This window comes from Hetaerina americana, unplaced genomic scaffold, assembly GCF_022747635.1.
Source record: "Hetaerina americana unplaced genomic scaffold, ioHetAmer1.1.p SCAF_1, whole genome shotgun sequence".
Classification (NCBI taxonomy): Eukaryota; Metazoa; Arthropoda; class Insecta; order Odonata; family Calopterygidae; genus Hetaerina; species Hetaerina americana.
The window spans coordinates 15,541,725-15,560,224 of NW_027286069.1; the positions used below are offsets into that span (position 1 = coordinate 15,541,725).

Below are 18,500 nucleotides of genomic sequence, written 5' to 3' on the forward strand. Positions count from 1 at the left end.
TGGCATGCAAATAAGAAGGAATGGATGATTACATCATTTATTTATTTGCAACCATAATTCTCGAAACCATCTGTCCAAATTCCTGTTCCCTTAGCAAACAACCACCTCTCTCAAGATCATTTTTCATCCGAACCATTATGAAGTTAAAACTAACTTTTTTCTCTTTAGGTTGACACCTACATATATGCTGGTGTTAGGAATAGTGGATATTAATATAAGCTGGTATAACAAGACATCATTTTTCACAATGTCTGAAAAATCGGATGTGGTATGTTCTAAATACTGGTGGAGAAATATCCTATATATTAACAACTTCTTCAGTCGTGAGGAAATGGTGAGTTGTTATTGCCAAAGAATTTAGTTCTCTCTGGTACTTGTTATGTAAATTTCCATAGAATAAAAACACTTAATTTATTGATTCAGTACATGACTTGGAGTGCTCAAGTTTTATGAAAAATGATAAATGAGTAAACTTTATAAGCATTTGCACACATCAAGCATAACACATGGTGTAAAGGCTGAAGTAGATTCATGTGGGTTTAAATGGGTTGAAATGAATTTTCTGCAAGACTAAACGAAATTGTTCAATGAAAACATAAATAGAATTTTGTATTGGTTATTCAAAATATAACCAAATTGTAGTGTAATACCCAGTGCAAAAAGTTTGGTAAATCTTATCTTTAAATACATTTAAATGAGCAATATGGTGGGTAGATTTGGTCGTCTATTCTTGATATAAGAAATCTGCAGAATAGCTTAAAACCATGAGGGTAAATTATGAAATAGACATGTATGAAAAGAGTATAAATGCCTTGTAGCTATGTTCTGTTTGGTAGACAGATAATCTGAACACTTTTTGATTCAATTTGGTAAAGATTGAGTTCCTTAAGGTGTGTACATATAATATCAATGCTCATTTTATGAATAGATTAGGAAATGCATCCCTCTTTTTTCCTTCTGGGTCCTATTGAGTGTCTTTAAAATAAGGCTTTTATATACTTTCCCAATGAGACCAACTCAGAGGATGGTATTCCAGAATGAAGGGAGCTCTCGCGCATCCCAAAATTAGACTTCTCCATATAATTTCCAGAAAAGAACAAAGCCGTATGTAATGGAGTTAACTTTAAGGTGATGAAAGATATTTTGGATGACCTAATGGCTTACTCAGTTAACTAGTTTATAACAAATGCTATCCATGAAACTGGTCAGAGATAATGAAACTTGTACCACTAAAATATCATGGGATGGGGAACTCTACTCACTCCCAAATACCCAGAGGTAATTTCAATAGTTTCAGTCATACAAATAAAGTAATTAATTAATTTAACCTTGAATTTATTTTTACATTTTAGTGTATGTCCTGGAGCTGGTATTTATCGAATGATATGCAGTTTTTCATTCTTGGAACATTCTTGCTCATACTTTCAAGCAGGTAAGACTTACAGTGACTAGAATACACCTCTAACTCAACTCCTATTTTCTAACTATAGGGCAACCGAATGATTTTTCACTTACTGCATGCATGATGTATGGGAAATTATTGTAATAAAAAAATATGGAATTAAGAAATTCAAAAGAAATAGACATTTTGAGGTTCCCTAAATACATTTTGACCTTTCTGCTGATGATGTATGTGCGCATATGATTACAAGAGTACACATATGTCTGATTGGAAATTTGTAAAGATGATAACTAGAAAACTTATCATTTCAGTTGCACTACATTTTTAGGTCACTTTTGCATTAAAAGCAGAAGAAATGTCTGTTTTTTTTCCAAAATCATTTGTCTATGAAATTTGTAATGTTATGTATAATCATCTATTTCGGGTTCAACTTTCTGAATTTAAAATAATTATCATTTCAGCTACTTTGTACTGAGTACAATCATTCTAGTCATCGTTCTCATCAGTTCATCTGTACTGACTGGCTATATCTCATACAGTTATGGTTATATTCCAACGTAAGTATTTTCCAAATTAATTTGTCACATTTACTTAGAATGTTTTTACATTGATAAGTTCATGGCATGTATTTGTGCACCCAAAGATGTTGTAAGAGGGAGTCTTTAACCATGTCTCTACTATACTGAAGCACATTATAGAAGGCTTCCATTGATATTAGATATTGTAAAATCAAATATTACTAAGAAGGAAAGGCTTTAAAAAATTGATTGTCACTCTCAATTTTCATTCATCTGAGACTTTTTACATTTCTTAAAATTTGTATATTCTTTTATTATGATGCACATGAAGTATAACCTGTATTTTTTTAAGACTTGACGAGCAGTTAGCTATGTTGAATGTCCTCTATGACCCTCCATGGACACGTGTTGGCCCATACCTAATTGGAATGTGTACTGGATATCTTGTTGTGAAACTAAATGGCAAGTTAAATATAAGCAAGGTATGTGGAGTGATTTGAGTTTTTTATGTATTTTATTTGAGAGACACCCTAGTACCAAATATTGATGTGAAACTGCTTTAAAAGAAAATTCAAGTCAATTGATAGGTATTAAATGTTCAGTGGCATTTTCATAGTATAGAGGAGTGAGAATGAAATGCTTGTAAGATTTCAAGATCAAAATTTGATATAAATGTCATCTGTTACTTTATTTTGTGGTACCTTAAGTGGTGTGTTGCATTTGAAATGGATTATATACCCATATCAGAAAATGATCAATGTAAGAGTGTGTGTACTTGCCTTCTCAATCTCTTAAGTGCCTTTAAAGCCCCCAAAATTTCAGAGTTCAAGAGGATGCCTTGATAGCTTAACTGGCTAAAGCACTCGACCGGACATTGAGGGATCTGGATTCGAATCCCGGTCAAGGCAAATGATTTTTACACTCTGACATTGTTGTATTGGATTACTAAAATTAATTAAGTTGATAAAATCATTTTAATATTAATTATCTTCCATACCGACTAAGTGAAATCAAGCTGCTAATTTAATATGTGCATTAATGAAACGTTTTGTAAATCATACAAAGCTGGCCTTTTTGAGTCAGAATGTGCTAGCATGTGCTTATATAATTTATCTCACATTCATAAAGTTGACAAACAGATGAGTCCGACAATTTTTATTCAAATATTTTTCTAGGAATTAATCATGTTCAGTAATAATAATAATATTATCTGGTATATTACACCAAGGTATAGCTCAATTTAATGAAATTCTTTTCATACTATATGTCTGATTAGTCTTTGCTTAAAATGTGTGAAAATTATGTATACCTTTATCAAGTTAATTTGGAATTTTTACGCATGAATGACCAATTCTATTTAATATCACTGCCTCATAATATTTTGCTTCTCCTCTTTGCAAATGGTCTAAACTCTCAAGAGAACATCAATAATCCTGTGGCTACTTGGATCCATGTGTAACATATCAGTTTTATTTGGTCTCTATGAAAGGCACATCCCAGTGCTTGCCTCTGCTTTTTATGTGGCTTTCAGTCGCACTGTATGGGGTTTAGGACTTGCATGGATCATAGTGGCCTGCTGCACGGGACATGCAGGTAAGCTCATTTCATTTCTTGCATAGTTTTAGGAAGAGATATTTAACCTGATTGTTTTGTGATTTCAACAAAAATGTCTCCTTGCAGGTGTTATGAATTCAATTCTCTCATTTGGAGGTTGGATTCCCCTAAGTAGATTAACATACGGTGCATACCTATTAAATCCGCTGCTCATGAACTCTGTTTATTTGAGTTCAGAACATCCATGGCATATTGATTTCCTTCCATTGGTGAGTGAATTATTTCTTCTTTTGCAACTAGGTTAGATATGTGCTTTATGAACTCATGTATAGAAAACTACTGCACCTGCTATATTTTCCAATCAGGCTTTAATAACATTTTAATCAATCCTAAAAAAGTACCTCTAAACTTCAACTTGGGAGGTACATTATTTTGTTTGCTTATTTGGATTGACAAGTGTCCGGTAGATAACCGTACATAATCAGATTGAATTTTAAACTGAACCGGTCAGGTATTCCTTTTCTTTCTGTACTAAATCCAAATTAATAATTCCTGAAAAATTTGCTCAATGATAAAAATCAACTTCTATGATTGAGATCTATGGTGGAAAGAAAAGCATGCCTATTTCCCAAAATGGATAACACACACAAATAATGATAAGAGAAAATGAGAAAAGTATGGATAGCCATTCCCTGGGATCTTTAGTACCAATATTGTTTTTACTAGTACACCTGGAAGGTTTGAGGGAATATTTAAATTAAAAAAAGTAAATTTCCAAGGTTAATATCTAAGTTACTACTCCCAAGATTTTATACAATGCAACAATTTCAGTGTATTTGAATATTCATTAAATTAACCCTTTGAAATTAAATTATGGCATCAGAGGTTAGCAATTTTTAGACCAGCTTCCTTAGGGTATCTAATTTTATCAAAGCTTTAAATGGTTCTTTGATTTAAATTATTTGTCACAAGATAACTGTGACCCTACTTTAAAATGCAAGTTCCTTGAATACTACTAAATGCAATTAATTATAATTGTATCAAGTACATAATAGTCATACTAACTCTTTTTTTTTACTCTCAACAGGCTGCAATATTCTTGGGGCATACATGCATCACATATTGTTGCTCATATGCCTTATCTCTCACCATGGAAACCCCATGCATATTACTCATACGTTGGTTTTCTCAGGGCAGTGGTAGAAGGAAGCCAGTGCATGGAAGATCAACATGATTCATGTATTAATTATTCACCATGGATTTGAAAGTATGATAGTTCACGCTGTTCAAGTGCTTGTCAGAATGTCAAAGTATTATTCTTTTGACATGTGCTATATATACACCCTAATAATACAGCCTGTACTTATAGGTTGTCAAATTGGTGACTCAGAAACAAGTTAAAAAAATGGCTGACTGGTTAACTTCAGCCATTAATATTGTTATGAACACAAATTTTAACATGAAGATATAAATTGTAATGCTTTCCTTATACCTAGAAACTGTGGAACCTAGTACTCTAAATTGCCACAAGTAAAAATAATAAAGATAGCATGAGCTGAAGGTGTGAAACTAGGTATGTATGGGTCCTAGAATTCTTGTTATTTATGAACCATTGATTCCAGCATCTGCATTATGTAAGTGGATGAATGAAATTCGAGCTTAGAGTTGAAGTAGTTTTTTTTAAATAATTTTATCACATGTACTTAGAAAATAACGTTTACATAGAGATTGTAATTCCATGAATTAGTTTGTAAATACCAATGTAAATAAATCGAAAAGAAATTAATGCAAACTTTGTTTCACTGGATTTATCATCATGAACATCATGCTTATCAGTATGACTTAAATCATGGATATGCCTGATCAATATATAACTAAAAAGTCAACCATGGCTCATTCTATTGCACTTGACTCAATAAGCGTGCATATATGTCATGCAAGTTTCTGTTCTTTAATTTATGAAACTGTCAAGTGGTCTTATCATTTCTTGTAATGCCATCATGTCACAGCATTTCCAGTGGAAGCAATGGTGATACATTATGAAATAATGTGGACCTGAAAGTGCAGAAAAACAAATAAAACATTTATCATTATGTAGCCTTCTTGTATGGCAAGAATGTGTATTTCCTCAGGATGTGCAAATAATTTAGTGCTGAATACGCAACACTTCACTATTGATAAATCTGAAGAGAATGAAAAATTAAAAATATATGCACCTTGAATATGGAATAGTCAACAATTGAAGGAATTTGATGCCTCCACTGAAACTCATGGAATAATTTCAGGACTCGTAATAGACTGTACATTATTAATGCAACTTTTTATTTAGGTTAGTCTTGAGAGTAAACAAATGTGATGGTGTTATCAGGAACTAAATGTGTATGATTTGTGGGAATTTCTCCAACCATAATCAGTAGTCTTTCGGCAGGTGCACCAATTGTCTCTGCATAGAGGGAATCCTATTGTGGGAAGAGCACCCCATGACATATGACCTTACTGAAAGCCAAGTTTTGAAAACGAGCATCCTAAGAAAATTATTGTGAGTTTATATTTTATTGCATGGCATAAAATTGCATCCAATTCTATGAATTACCAATGACTAGTCAGTAGTTCCACAAAAGTACTTAGTTTGCAGTTGTCCATGGATAGTAGCTTACTTGAATTACTAGGATTTAGGAACAAGATCTTGGCCTGCATAACACTGTGTGTGGTTGCCAATATTTAGTGTTGAATGGATGTCTGCTCTAAAATTAAAAATTTTCCTACATAAGGATGACAAGTGAGATCGGATCTGCTCCATTAGGGACATGACAAGGAAAGTGCTAAGGAATTAATTCCTAAAGGATCAAAAATCATAAATTTTACATTAAACAATTGATTAAAAAATGGAATCATCCATTTTTATTTCTCCAAAGCTCATCTTCACATGATTATTTATTGGTATGTAGCAGTACGAGGTTTGAGAACAAAATATTCAGGGTATTAATTGAGTTAATAGGTTAAACTATGAAATGGCATAATATCAAAACTAAAAACTTCATCAATTCTCAACATAATCACGCATACTGTATGACGCTCCTATAGCAAAACAGCCAATTACCATCTACTCCATTACTTTCACTCAAAGTATAACAGTATTGTGATAAATACACAGGGTGCAGTGCTTAAATATGGACAAGCATGCATTTCCTTGAATGAGGTTTCCTTGACGGGTTAGTAAAACCTTCACCCGACTTGTCCAAAGCATTATACTCCGCAACAATATCATAAACAGTTGATCTGGGATACCAGAGGAATCAAACCATTTCAAAGTATCACACCCAGCGCGAACACTTTCAATAATAGTGGCTCTTCAGTTGTACTCCACAATTATACGTCTCGGCCATTTTCAGGTTAAGACTGTTTCCTAGATGCCTATAGCTTTGAAGAACCCCAGTTGCAACCTCCATTGAAATTTTGATATGGCGGGAAATTCAAATTGAAATTTGTCCAGATTTAAGCCCCGCACCCTGTATAATTACATGCTGTCTAAAATTCTGAATGTAGTGTTTTACTAGTATTAATCATATTAGTGTAGATGTACACTTTCCGCAAAGACTGCAAAATTGATAAGCAAGATTTTTTCGTAAATGAAAAAGTATTAGGAATTCAATTTAACATACACAGAGGGATGTGTTCATTTAATTTACATATGGAAATGCAATAATGTGCTTTCTCAATTTAAAAAGACAAAAGTTATGACAATATAAATATTGGAGCTTGAACTTCAAATTTGCTAAATATCAGTGAAAATTGTCTGAAATATTTAATGCATAGCTGAAAGGATACTCAATATGTAATGAAGTCTTAATATATATAATCTCTGTAGCTAGTATGGCTGTTTCTAACAACTACATTTAGTAATGGAGAGAATTTACTCATAAAATTCACTTAAGAGTATTCTTTAAGTATTCCTACGAGTAGTTTTAGGGGAGGCGACCGATGGCTAAGGTGTTTTGTGCCACTAAGGATGGAGAGAAACACAGCATCAACATTAGCCTACACTAAATGAAAGGGGCAAAGGGGTCTGCAGCTTTATGTCCCATCCGACAGATGGCATACTCACTCAAAATGCACTTCAAATAGCACCTCAAGTAGGGATCTGGATACCACTGAAAAATATCTGCCGCCTCTAGGATTCAAACCCAGGGCCTCAGGGTGGGAAGTCAGCATTTTAGCTACTGCACCATCCCAATCCCCTTCAAGTTCTTTCTAATCGGGGAAAAGTTTTTTTTCAGAAAATTTCAAAAATGTAACACATAACATAATCAGTGCTTATCATATCTACAAATAGAGTGCATACACATCTCATGAGAGGTTACAAAATAAAAATTTTGCAAAATTATTACTCTAAAATATTTCATAAAATAAACTACAAAGATGCAGTAGGGTTAACTTTTATTGTTTTCTAATGAGGCATCCAGATAACATGTATGTTTTAGTTTGATTTGGAGAGAAATCAAATACTGGCCTGTGCATGTTGACAAATCTTAATAACAACAAAAAAGGTATTTTTAAAGTGGTCAAACTGATTGCTCTTGATTCAGGAAATTTCACAATCTTTCAGAGGAACTTTGAAACATATTAATTATGCTACCAACACTAAATATGTGTAAAATCACAAATAAAATATTAAAAAGTCATTTAGAGGACAGATTTGTCACTTAACATTTTAAAAATGTGAAGTAATAAATAATGACTACCAACAAATATATGTATTTACACTTTTTAGCAGAAAAAGAATTTCCACATTTTAACAACAGTCTACATGTTTATGGCACCATATGGTTTGAACTCACACAGGACATTTTACCCCTTATCATCATTCAATACAGCAATTGCTAAATGCATAAATTTGCAATCATACTGAAATTACTGACCCTGACAGATTTGGAATAAAATTCTTTCCTAGCTGCCAATACATAGGTACCATAACAACTTACATGACTCATTACTTCTGAGATTTCAAGATATAATTAAAAAAAATATTATTGCAATAATAAGTATTTACTATCATCTCCAATAGTCTGTAACAGTCACAGGCACACAGAGAATTTAGGAAAGGTGAAAAATGTCTGTCACATAGGCATTCAAAAGCTGAAAGGCATTCTGGTCTTTGTGGCAATAGTAAAACCATCACAGCCAAAGAGCTTGTCAGCAATTTAACACCAACTTAACAAGTGGTTTCAGCTTTTTTCAATCCTCACAACGCTGTGACTGTCTAGTCTTTTGTAATTGACAGCACACAATTATTATTATCGATCACATAAATATTTATTTCTTTTGTATATAACCCAGCAGCATAACTGCAAATAAATGCATTGATGACTGATATTTCTATGGATAAGATGGACTGCCTTGTCTGAAGATCGTGATGTTGACATATTTGCAAAAAAATGTCCAGTTGGATGATAAGGAACCAATGAATCATGGAATTTGCTGTACAGTGAATTTTTCCTTGCATATAAAAAAAAAAATCAACGAAACAAGGAGAGCCTTCTGCCACCAGGCATTTTCCCAGATGCTTCACTGAGTCCTGCTCGAATATCCTCTAAAGAAGGTAATTTGGATAAATCTCCTCTTCCAGCCACTGAAGGATTAGAACGCAGGAGCTGACTAGCTACTCTGCACACATCTTCTGCTCTTATTTTATCTGGAAAAAGGAAAAAAAAGTTTTTTAATGCCATGAATTTAGCCCATACATTTTAATTTTAAGCTTGAGACTTAACACTCTGGTGTTTGATTTTGTTACAACAAATGTACTTTCGGGGCTTTTATGATTTTTACCTAATATACAGGATTATTCAGGAGTAAAACCTAGAGTAAAATGCAAAAAACCTTTCTCACAGTATCACATTTAATGGCAAACACCCTCAAACCAAGCGTGGAAAATAAAAATGGCCAATATCTTTTTATACAAAGTTATCATACAAATAAATGTATCAACACAAAAGTTTTAAGCAATTGGTTAACAAAAACTTGGTCTGAAAATATGTGATTATATTTCATTCAGGAGCCTTCGGCAATGCACAGTCAGCTTGTTAAAAAATTAGGCATATGCCACTGTTAACCTTTCAAAGATGGCATTTAAATTCCCATTTTGGGATCTCCTGGCCAAAGTATTTTTGAGTATTTATATATAGCTCTGCAGGCATTTACTTTTTTACCTCTATCTCGTTTATTTTTTGAGTTATTAATGAGAAGTAAAAAGAGTTATAAAGAATATATATTGTTTCTAAGCACAGTTCTCTTTTTATATTTTGACTCATCTTATAAAACATGAAAATTATGCTAATTTACTAAAAATATACATTTCATTTTTTTAATATTACATTTTCCACTCTTCAAAGCGGTCTCAAACTTCCTTTTATATTCTAAATTAGATTTAGTGTGATATATCTTGAAACAATTGTCTACACTGAGGCCCACCCTGCACTTTGCGCATTGGAAAACCAGGCAGTATTCCTTGCCTCGAAGCGAGCATCTGGCTTTCTCTTCCTTCTCTCAATCCAATGCTCCCTATCTCTCACGTCAAGGTGAACGATGTTTGCTGACACAGCAGCAGGTCAGCCTCTCGGGGAAGAACTTGGTGATTCTCTTCCCTAGCAACCTAGAGCCAAATGAAAATCTCATTGGCTGATCTTGCTCCCCAGAGAAACAAAGGCAATTGATGAATTCAGAATAGTTAGATCAAGGAGATGGAAGAATCAACCACTTCCAGGTTCTTCTGCTTATAGAGTAATTATTAGCCATTCTGCCGGAATTATCAACATAAACCATTGTTTTTTATGGTATTTTATAACTGGAGGTTCCATATATTTTCCTTGGCTATCACAAAAGCACCCCTCTACAGGTGGCACATGCATATTCGTCAACATATTTCTCCAAATAATTGCTGTAGGATCTCTTCAGCATCTCACTTTCACATCTCTGCATTTCATTTTCAGCATCTTATGCTTGAATTCTTATGGCATACCAATTTGGTTAGCTCTAACTCTCCCACAGGAATTTATTATTATTTTCCTGAGATCATCAAAGAGTTCTGGAGAAGAAAAAATTTACCCATGATAAGCTTCAGCTCTCTTCTTTCCACTCTCCTCATCAACAATTTCACAGTGGCATGCATGGCTGTTATGTCTTTCATTGCATTTTGCCTGTTTTTCCCTAGGTAAACAGTCATTTCTACTGTATATCCCGCTGAGTCACACAGCTTATATATTCTAATTCCGAACCTCTTTACGTTTTTCTGGATTGTATTGCTTGAATTTTCTATTGAGATCCATGGTGATGTGAGAATGGTTTTACACTGAATAAATATAAAAATACATACACAAAGAAATTTTATCCAGGAGAAGATTGGTATTTGAAGAAGAATTTCAAACAATGAAACATAAGTAAATATACCTAAATAAATGAAACAGTGAATAATAAACCAGTCAAAGACTCCGGAGGGTCAAATAAATGCTTATAATCCTAGGAATAGACTGAGCAAACAGCTCACCACCGAGGTAGGAGGGAAACTAAAAAAATCTCAACTCAGCAGAGATGATGTTCAGAGCAAGGGGAATCCAAGGTTAAGGTTTGTTGTTAGATGCTCCCCAGATAAGGAAGGTCCAGCCTAGAGCATCAAAAGGGGCATGCGCTGAGAGACAAATAGTCCTGACCTCATTACGCACTCCAACCATCATCATAGAAGGACCGCGAGATAACACTGGCTGAATAGAAACTTCCCATTCAGCCAGTGGGACCCAATCTTTACTGGGAGCTTAAGTTTCCTCTCGTCTGATAAAGATTAAGATGATTGCCTGTGATAAAACAGCAGCCAAATATTGCATGAAAAAATCTTCTGTTTTCCCTATAATGAAATAGGTTATATCCAGTTTTTCATTTGGATGGAAAACGAATGATGCTTAAGGGACCATGAGACATTTCAATGAGCTGCAACCAGTGGATAAAATGGTTTAGGCTCTTAGGGTTGACTCTTAACTTAATATGCTTGCGATGAATACTACCTGAAACCACACAACAAAAATGAGGTAACCAAGTCTGAATGTCTGACATTTGAGGTCAATGTAAAACATTCACACAATTGGACTAATATCTCAACCTCACATCAAAACATCTATGAAGAATGTGAGTTGCAAACTCAAAATCTCTAACTACCGACAATACCCACTAGTCTAAAAAAAAGCAGCTTTTTCTACTTGCATAAGGTCATGCTTAAAGATGCATTATTTCAATATTCACTAAGTTAGGGATTTAGTTTTGCAGTGGAGCTATTTATTAAGCAGGCGAAATCTTAATAACTGCATTGAGAATCGAGTATGTATAATAATACTGAATGCCTTTGGAGCATGAATACCAATGTTGTCACAAATTGAAACAAGAAAAGAGTACATATTAGAAGGCACAACATAAGTTCTGCCTCATATTATAGATATTTACAACTACCATGAAGTGAAGCTAGAAACCTTTGAGTTTATGCATAAAAAATAAAAATTAACCATTATTGCTCTTTTATTCACTTGGGATTGTCTTTACCTATTTCTTCAATGTAGTACTCTGGTCTTTTCCTATGTCCAGTGGCGAGTACTTGACGACCAATATCTTCAAAGACAACAGGTCGGGCCTCTAAGTTCATAAGTAACATGGACTGCAACTGCTTCTTGGCTCTCTGTAGATTTAAAGTATTGAAATAAAAATTTGAATTGAATCCCCATTTTAATTTGCATCTGCTTCAAAGGTGATACAAATTTTCTTCAAATCTTTAAAAGTATTTAACTTTAAATCACCAAAATTATCCAGACAAATTTCTTGCACACGTTGAACAAACATAATATCCCAACTTACCTGAAGTTCAGTGTCATCAATTGCTCCAGCCATGGCAACCATCTCCTTCACTACAACCTCAGTCATATCTCGCACATGACTTGGAGGTGAGCTTGCATGGATACAAAATAAACCTGTATCCATATAAGCATGGTTGTACGCAGTGGCGTTAAACATCCAATGATGCCTACGAAGAAACAAATCGATGTGGTAATTAGTGAATTGTTCTTATGCTGATGCACAGAGAGTTGACATGAAATGTAATAAAAAAATGCCAGCTCTAAAAAAGTCAAATACAATAAGTGACAGTCTAACTACTATTTGAGTCCACATAAAATATTTTCATGCATAATTTAAAAAAAATTATTGTAGTCCTCTGAGCAATTTTTAAGCCCAGTCTTACCGGTTAAGTACATTTGTGTATAGCCTAGTGTACATCCCCTTGCCTGGGCCTCCAGCACTGAAAGAGCCTCCACCTCCCATTACCATGTTGAGTACACAAGCTGGTATGAAGTCCTGGTGTTGGTGACCTACAGCTTCCAAACCAATTACTATATGTGCAAGCTCAGGCAAATCAGATCCTACATGAATTGGAATCTCACAATGCTCCTGAAAACAGTATATGTAAAATATATGAATACATGAATTTAGGCACAAGACATGAAAATTACACACGAGAAGTGTTAATAGTGTACGACTACACAATTAACACTTCTCACACTCATCCATACTCACTTTTACCAATCCTCCAGTGTACTGAGCAATGGAATGGTCAATTTCCAAGTTTTTAACAGGCAATACTAAGCTCTTATCTTCCTCCCAAATTGGCCTATTATCCACAAAATATCTAAAAAAGCAATTTCGTAGATTTATGAATAAGAAATGCTGGCAACAGGATGCAGTCATTAATAATAATTATCATTAGGAAACAATATTCTTTTTCAGTTAAGGTACTTAATAGCTGGTTCATTAAATTAGTACACAATTTAAATACTCAAATTAAACTATAACCAAGTAAGTAGGTAAAAATGCATTTGAAAAAGAAAAGACTAGGTGATTTATAGCAGAGATTTTTCTTTTCAGAATACATGGAATTAAGTTTACGAGGTCAAAAATCAATACCTTTGAACAAATTCTACAAGTGTTTCATGCTCAACACCGACCCCTGCAACAACCATTCTCTGAGGTAAGTAGTGTTGTGAAAGATAGGTGAAGAGAGTAGATCGATCAATTTTGTCAATGGTTTCTTCAGGACAGATTTTTGGAAGACCTAATGTATTTTCTTGGTAGGCTGCCTAAAAAAAAAAATGCATTTTAGGAACTGGGCATTCTAAACAACTCTTGAAAGTTTGATTAAATCAAGTGGAAATGTCATTTAGGAATTTTTATAGGTAGTAAAGCAAAAAATAAATTATAATGCATGAGTATAAAAAAACACATTTAATACTAAAGATAAAACATCTCATGGAATCCTTTAGCGATTCCATTATGTTTCATGATGCATTCAATTATTCACTTACAGCATGTATCATGTCCATTAGAATTGGTTCTTGTTCTGGCCTCATAAGCATAGTTTCTAACTCAAACCTTATTGTCTGCCTTGCCATCTCCAACTGGAATTCAAATAAATACATGAGATATATTTCTCCGCCAGGATATTGGGGGAAATGTTTTAGCTCATGATGCTAAAAAAATATCTGGAATTTGGGTATTTTTACAAGTTTATTTCTGTTTCGTTGGAATGAAAACAATATTTTTTAATATATTACTAATATCAAAATATTACATCAATTATGAAATAACATTTCTTACATAAAAGTATATGCAGCATGTCTAGTAATAACTTCTTAAATCTTTTCAAGTGTTTTATTTGTTGCACAGGAAATTAAATGCAGTTTTGGGAAGAATTTAACCCTCGTAAAATGTTAACTACAGTGTGCGGCAACATTACTTCCTTTTTTATAAGGCAAATTGAATTGAAAAAAAGGAAGTTATGTTGCCGCACCCTCTATATGGCTCAAGTACTTCAGTTTGGTCAGTCAGCATTTAGGCCTTCCAGTAATTACATCTTGAGTAAATATATTTCATTGAATGAGAACAACTAAAATAATGAATTGCGAAGGACATTAGTCATGAATGTACGCCTTACCAAGCGTTACAAAAATTAATCTCAAGATACAGATCAAGATGCAGTATCATATCATTTCACAATCATGTCTATATAAAATCAGAGAACACACTTCAACTTCCCAGCATTTATAAGAAATATTTTAAGCAGACTTCTGATTTTAACCAAATGGAGGTTATTGTTTGCCAATGAAATACCTCCTAAAATAACTTTCATAAGAAAGATAAGGCTGAAAAGATGGTCAATGTAATAGAAATAAGTTTCATCCAATGGAACTTTTCTGAATATTAAAATTACAGGCAGGTTCTCATGAAAAATAAACAGGTTTTAATTTTAGTAAATAGCACCATTTTTATACTTAAAACTCTGCACTTACTTCTGCTGGAGAGATTTGGGGCCGAAGGACGACATCAGCTAAAACCTTAACGACTGCATCCATTCCCCGCCTGTCAGCTGATGCAGCATATATGAAAGTGTCTCTGAGGGAAAGTCAAAAGTTATGCATGCAATTAAAAAATATTTCCTCAAAGGCACATTTTGGTGCAAAATTAACATTGAGCACAACATATTTTTCAAGTTTATTTTTTTGCAATTACCTGGATGACTGAGAATCACATATTCCTCCATGGCACTCAAGTACTTGCAATATTTTATCTTTGTCCTTAAAATTTGACGTTGACTAAAAAATAAAAGTAAATGGTAAAATAATTCAAATTGAGAAAATAATTTTATCATACTGCTAGAGGAGGAAAATCAATTGGATGGTTATGAACACCAAATCAATACTTTTAGTTCACTAATACAGTATGAGTAACGACTACCATTCACAACCTTCCATGTTATATGGAAAATACCAGACAATAATGTTTCAAAAACAAAAATAGGACCACCTATTTCAGTTTCAAATTATAAGATAATATTGTAAATACAGAAAACAATGTTGCAAAATATTTATAGCATAATAAGCTGACACAATGTTAAGGGGTTTGAAGAAAAAATAAATCAACTGCATTGCAATTCAGATAAAGAGGTACTTCTTGCCGAGTGCTTTTATCTATTAAGCTAATGAATCGAATGAAGGAACTATAAAGACAAGAACCTTGCTGTAGGAGGAAAAATATTTTTTTAAATAGCTAGTACTTGCTTCTATTATTTCCTCCTGTTCTAGTCTTAACTTGCTAAAAGGACAGAAAACTTGTATTACTTTGTTCATTGTTCTCTTCTGCTTAATTTGCAATAGAGGCAAAATCTACGCCAGGATTACTCTTTCTCTCAGTGCAGTCAAGTAATATATCATAAATTTGGATTAATAATTAAACATTAAAATGAACTGCAGAGGCACGAAAGCAATGGTTGCCATTTGTGAAAGAGATTTAACTCAGAGCAGTAAAAAAGATTTACACTACTCCTGGGATGATGGGGACTTCCGTACTCTCTATGTGAACATTATTTGTGCCAAGGAAATAGGCTTAGTTAATGGATAATCATCCAGATGCATGACTAAATTACTCACACTGCTTAGCTTCCATTCATACTTTAAAATTTTATGGCATTGACAATAACTTGTGCCCAATATTAAAATATTTGCCACCCTTGAAACTACTAAATCATTCTTTTCAATTATTCTTGGCTGGGGAGTTTATAATCATGTAACCTCCCAGCATCCAATATGCTTCTTTTTAATTCATCTTTTATTTTAACAGTTGACATTTAAGTTTCCTCTCCTTGCATTAAGCTATGTTTCAATTTATAGCTAAGCTTTTGAAACGAGATGAAAGCCTTTACATATTAAAATAAAGCCTAGATAATGTTGTCTTGAAAGGAAACTTCTTTTCTACTCATTAATACAAACAATAATAGACATTATGATGAATTATATATTAGATAAGAAATATTAAGTATTTCCAAATAGGAAATAAGAATCACTTACATTAAAAGCCAACTTTTCTAGGAAATGAGATATTCCACTTGGATATGCAACTTCATAACGAGAACCAGAATCAATGATCACTGTAACAGGAATATCAATGTATTGACAGGATTGTAAGGAAAAAATAATATTAACACACAAAATACAAAAATGATTTTTTATATAACGTTGGATTTCAAGCTATTATTCAAGAAGGTCAAAGTTAAATTTCAAGAGGGCTAAATAAAAAATTTATCAACAATACAATCATGAAAGTTGGCCAAAAGACTTTCCATACATGCTGCCTCAGCTTTACAAATAGGGTATACTATTTAAAGAAAAAAACGTCTTTTTGACTGGGTTATGTGTATGAAGAAAAGATAAGACATATTATTGAACATTTTACAAGGTTAATTATCAATACATTAATCTGAATATGATGCTCATCTTTCCAGTCTGTAAACATATACATACATAGGAAGGTAACTCTAATGACAAATAGAGCATTTGAGGGGCATTCATTTTAAATAGGTATAACACCCATGATTTGGCATGGATTAATTCCCCCGCATATGACAGTTGAATATCAAATTGTTTATTGACAAGTACTAATTTCTCTCTGGATCACAAAACTGTACATTATTATCTCCAAACCCATGCTTAAAACAGATCAGTTCCTGTTCTGAGCGAGTAAAGAACTGTGCTTATGAATGATGAAAGGGACCCGGAGGTGTTAAATTGGAGTTTTGGTCATTAATTCAGCAAAAGACACAGAAAAATCAACATAAGCCATTTAAATTTGCTGGCAGTCGTGCACGAAATTCAGATGCTTCAGTTTGTTCTCCAAGGACACATGGATAAAACGTTGAATTGGATATATTATAATTGCAAGATTATTGTTTATTAGGATAATCACACCCATAAATGTAGGAAAACTGATTGATTATAAAATAAAGTGAAGGTTAACATGAAACACTTTAAATAGCTTACCTCCTAGTGTGCAGAACTGACCAAATCTGTTCTCTGATGCAACACGGAGACCATTTGATAAAGTTGTAACTTTAGTATCGTGCGACTCTTGTTGGGCGGAAGAATATACAACATTTGGTAACCCAGGCAAAGGTTCTGATAGAGGTGGCATTGGTTTCGACACTGACTCGAGTTGTTCCGGTAAAGTTTTCACTTCAGCAGCTAGAGATGCTGCCCCTTTTCGATTTCCACCTCTGTGAGGTTGTGTCGCCAAACTGCGGACATTCCATGCGGCTTGACATTGGGGCAGTAGACGACATACCCTGAAATCAAGTTGAAGGAAAAATTAAGGGAAATATTATTAATCGCAACAGTTCAATATTTTGAAGATGGATGATTGCGATTTCAAGTTCTACAAGTCTTCTATCAGATGGCAAGCTTCTATGTTAGATGAAGACGAGGCAGATATATGTACCAGCAGATGTATGTGAATATACATGCATTGGTGCTTTTAACACGAATACAAAGGTACTCGTAAGTCGTACAACAACTACAATTTGTACAGATGTATGCATTAGGATTTGAAATCATTATCATCGCAATAATAATTATCATAGCCATTCAGGCTAAAACAATATATAATACATAGAGCGAGTACACCTTTCTACAAAAACCATGCTATTATATTACGGACAAGATATCACGGTTGACAGAATAAAACACGTGAAAAATGTAACAAACGAAATAAGTGCGGGAGCTCAGGAGAGCAGGATAGCAAGAGGAATAATTATAAATGAAGTATTTAAATTGTCTAGAATTAGCTATGCCCCATTTCAAGAACCGGAAAAGTTTACTGGACTAATGCTTACAGCCAAGGGCACACACAATAATAATGCAAACGAGGACTGTAAAAGAGAGGCAAACTTCCTAAAATAAATTGAATGAATTCTTACCCTGGGTTTTTTAATAGTCTCACGAGAATTGTATCCACACCAGCACGCACAGCCATTTCTTTTGTTGAATGAGAATAACAATTACAAAAATAGTGAATTACATGCGTCACAAACGAACGAAGTTACGATCTCCATGAGCAACGAGTAAAGAAGGAGAAGTGACTTGGTTCAAATATTAACCGGTAGATGGCACTGTCCT

At 33.7% G+C, this 18,500-nt stretch overlaps 2 protein-coding genes across 2 annotated transcripts in view; one reads left to right on the plus strand and one right to left on the minus strand.

Moving 5' to 3' along the window:
* The window catches only part of LOC139688827 (nose resistant to fluoxetine protein 6-like), an 84,035-nt gene extending 78,682 nt beyond the window's left edge, over positions 1 to 5,353 (plus strand). The window contains exons 10-16 of the mRNA XM_071586263.1: positions 169 to 334; positions 1,353 to 1,432; positions 1,864 to 1,959; positions 2,273 to 2,402; positions 3,339 to 3,513; positions 3,601 to 3,743; positions 4,562 to 5,353. Of these exons, the coding sequence (XP_071442364.1) occupies positions 169 to 334; positions 1,353 to 1,432; positions 1,864 to 1,959; positions 2,273 to 2,402; positions 3,339 to 3,513; positions 3,601 to 3,743; positions 4,562 to 4,708 (937 nt within the window). The 3' untranslated portion in view covers positions 4,709 to 5,353. The remainder of the gene's footprint in view (positions 1 to 168; positions 335 to 1,352; positions 1,433 to 1,863; positions 1,960 to 2,272; positions 2,403 to 3,338; positions 3,514 to 3,600; positions 3,744 to 4,561) is intronic.
* Positions 5,354 to 7,894: 2,541 nt separating this feature from the next.
* LOC139688843 (mitochondrial-processing peptidase subunit alpha) lies at positions 7,895 to 18,458 on the minus strand. Its single transcript, XM_071586264.1, has 12 exons — positions 18,302 to 18,458; positions 17,370 to 17,671; positions 16,401 to 16,480; positions 15,067 to 15,149; positions 14,847 to 14,949; positions 13,863 to 13,955; positions 13,465 to 13,637; positions 13,078 to 13,189; positions 12,746 to 12,951; positions 12,364 to 12,529; positions 12,055 to 12,187; positions 7,895 to 9,166 (listed from the first exon to the last, which is right to left on the minus strand). Exons 1-12 carry the CDS (start codon positions 18,355 to 18,357, stop codon positions 8,991 to 8,993), a joined length of 1,683 nt encoding a protein of 560 aa, XP_071442365.1. The 5' UTR covers positions 18,358 to 18,458; the 3' UTR covers positions 7,895 to 8,990.
* Positions 18,459 to 18,500: the final 42 nt, after the last annotated feature.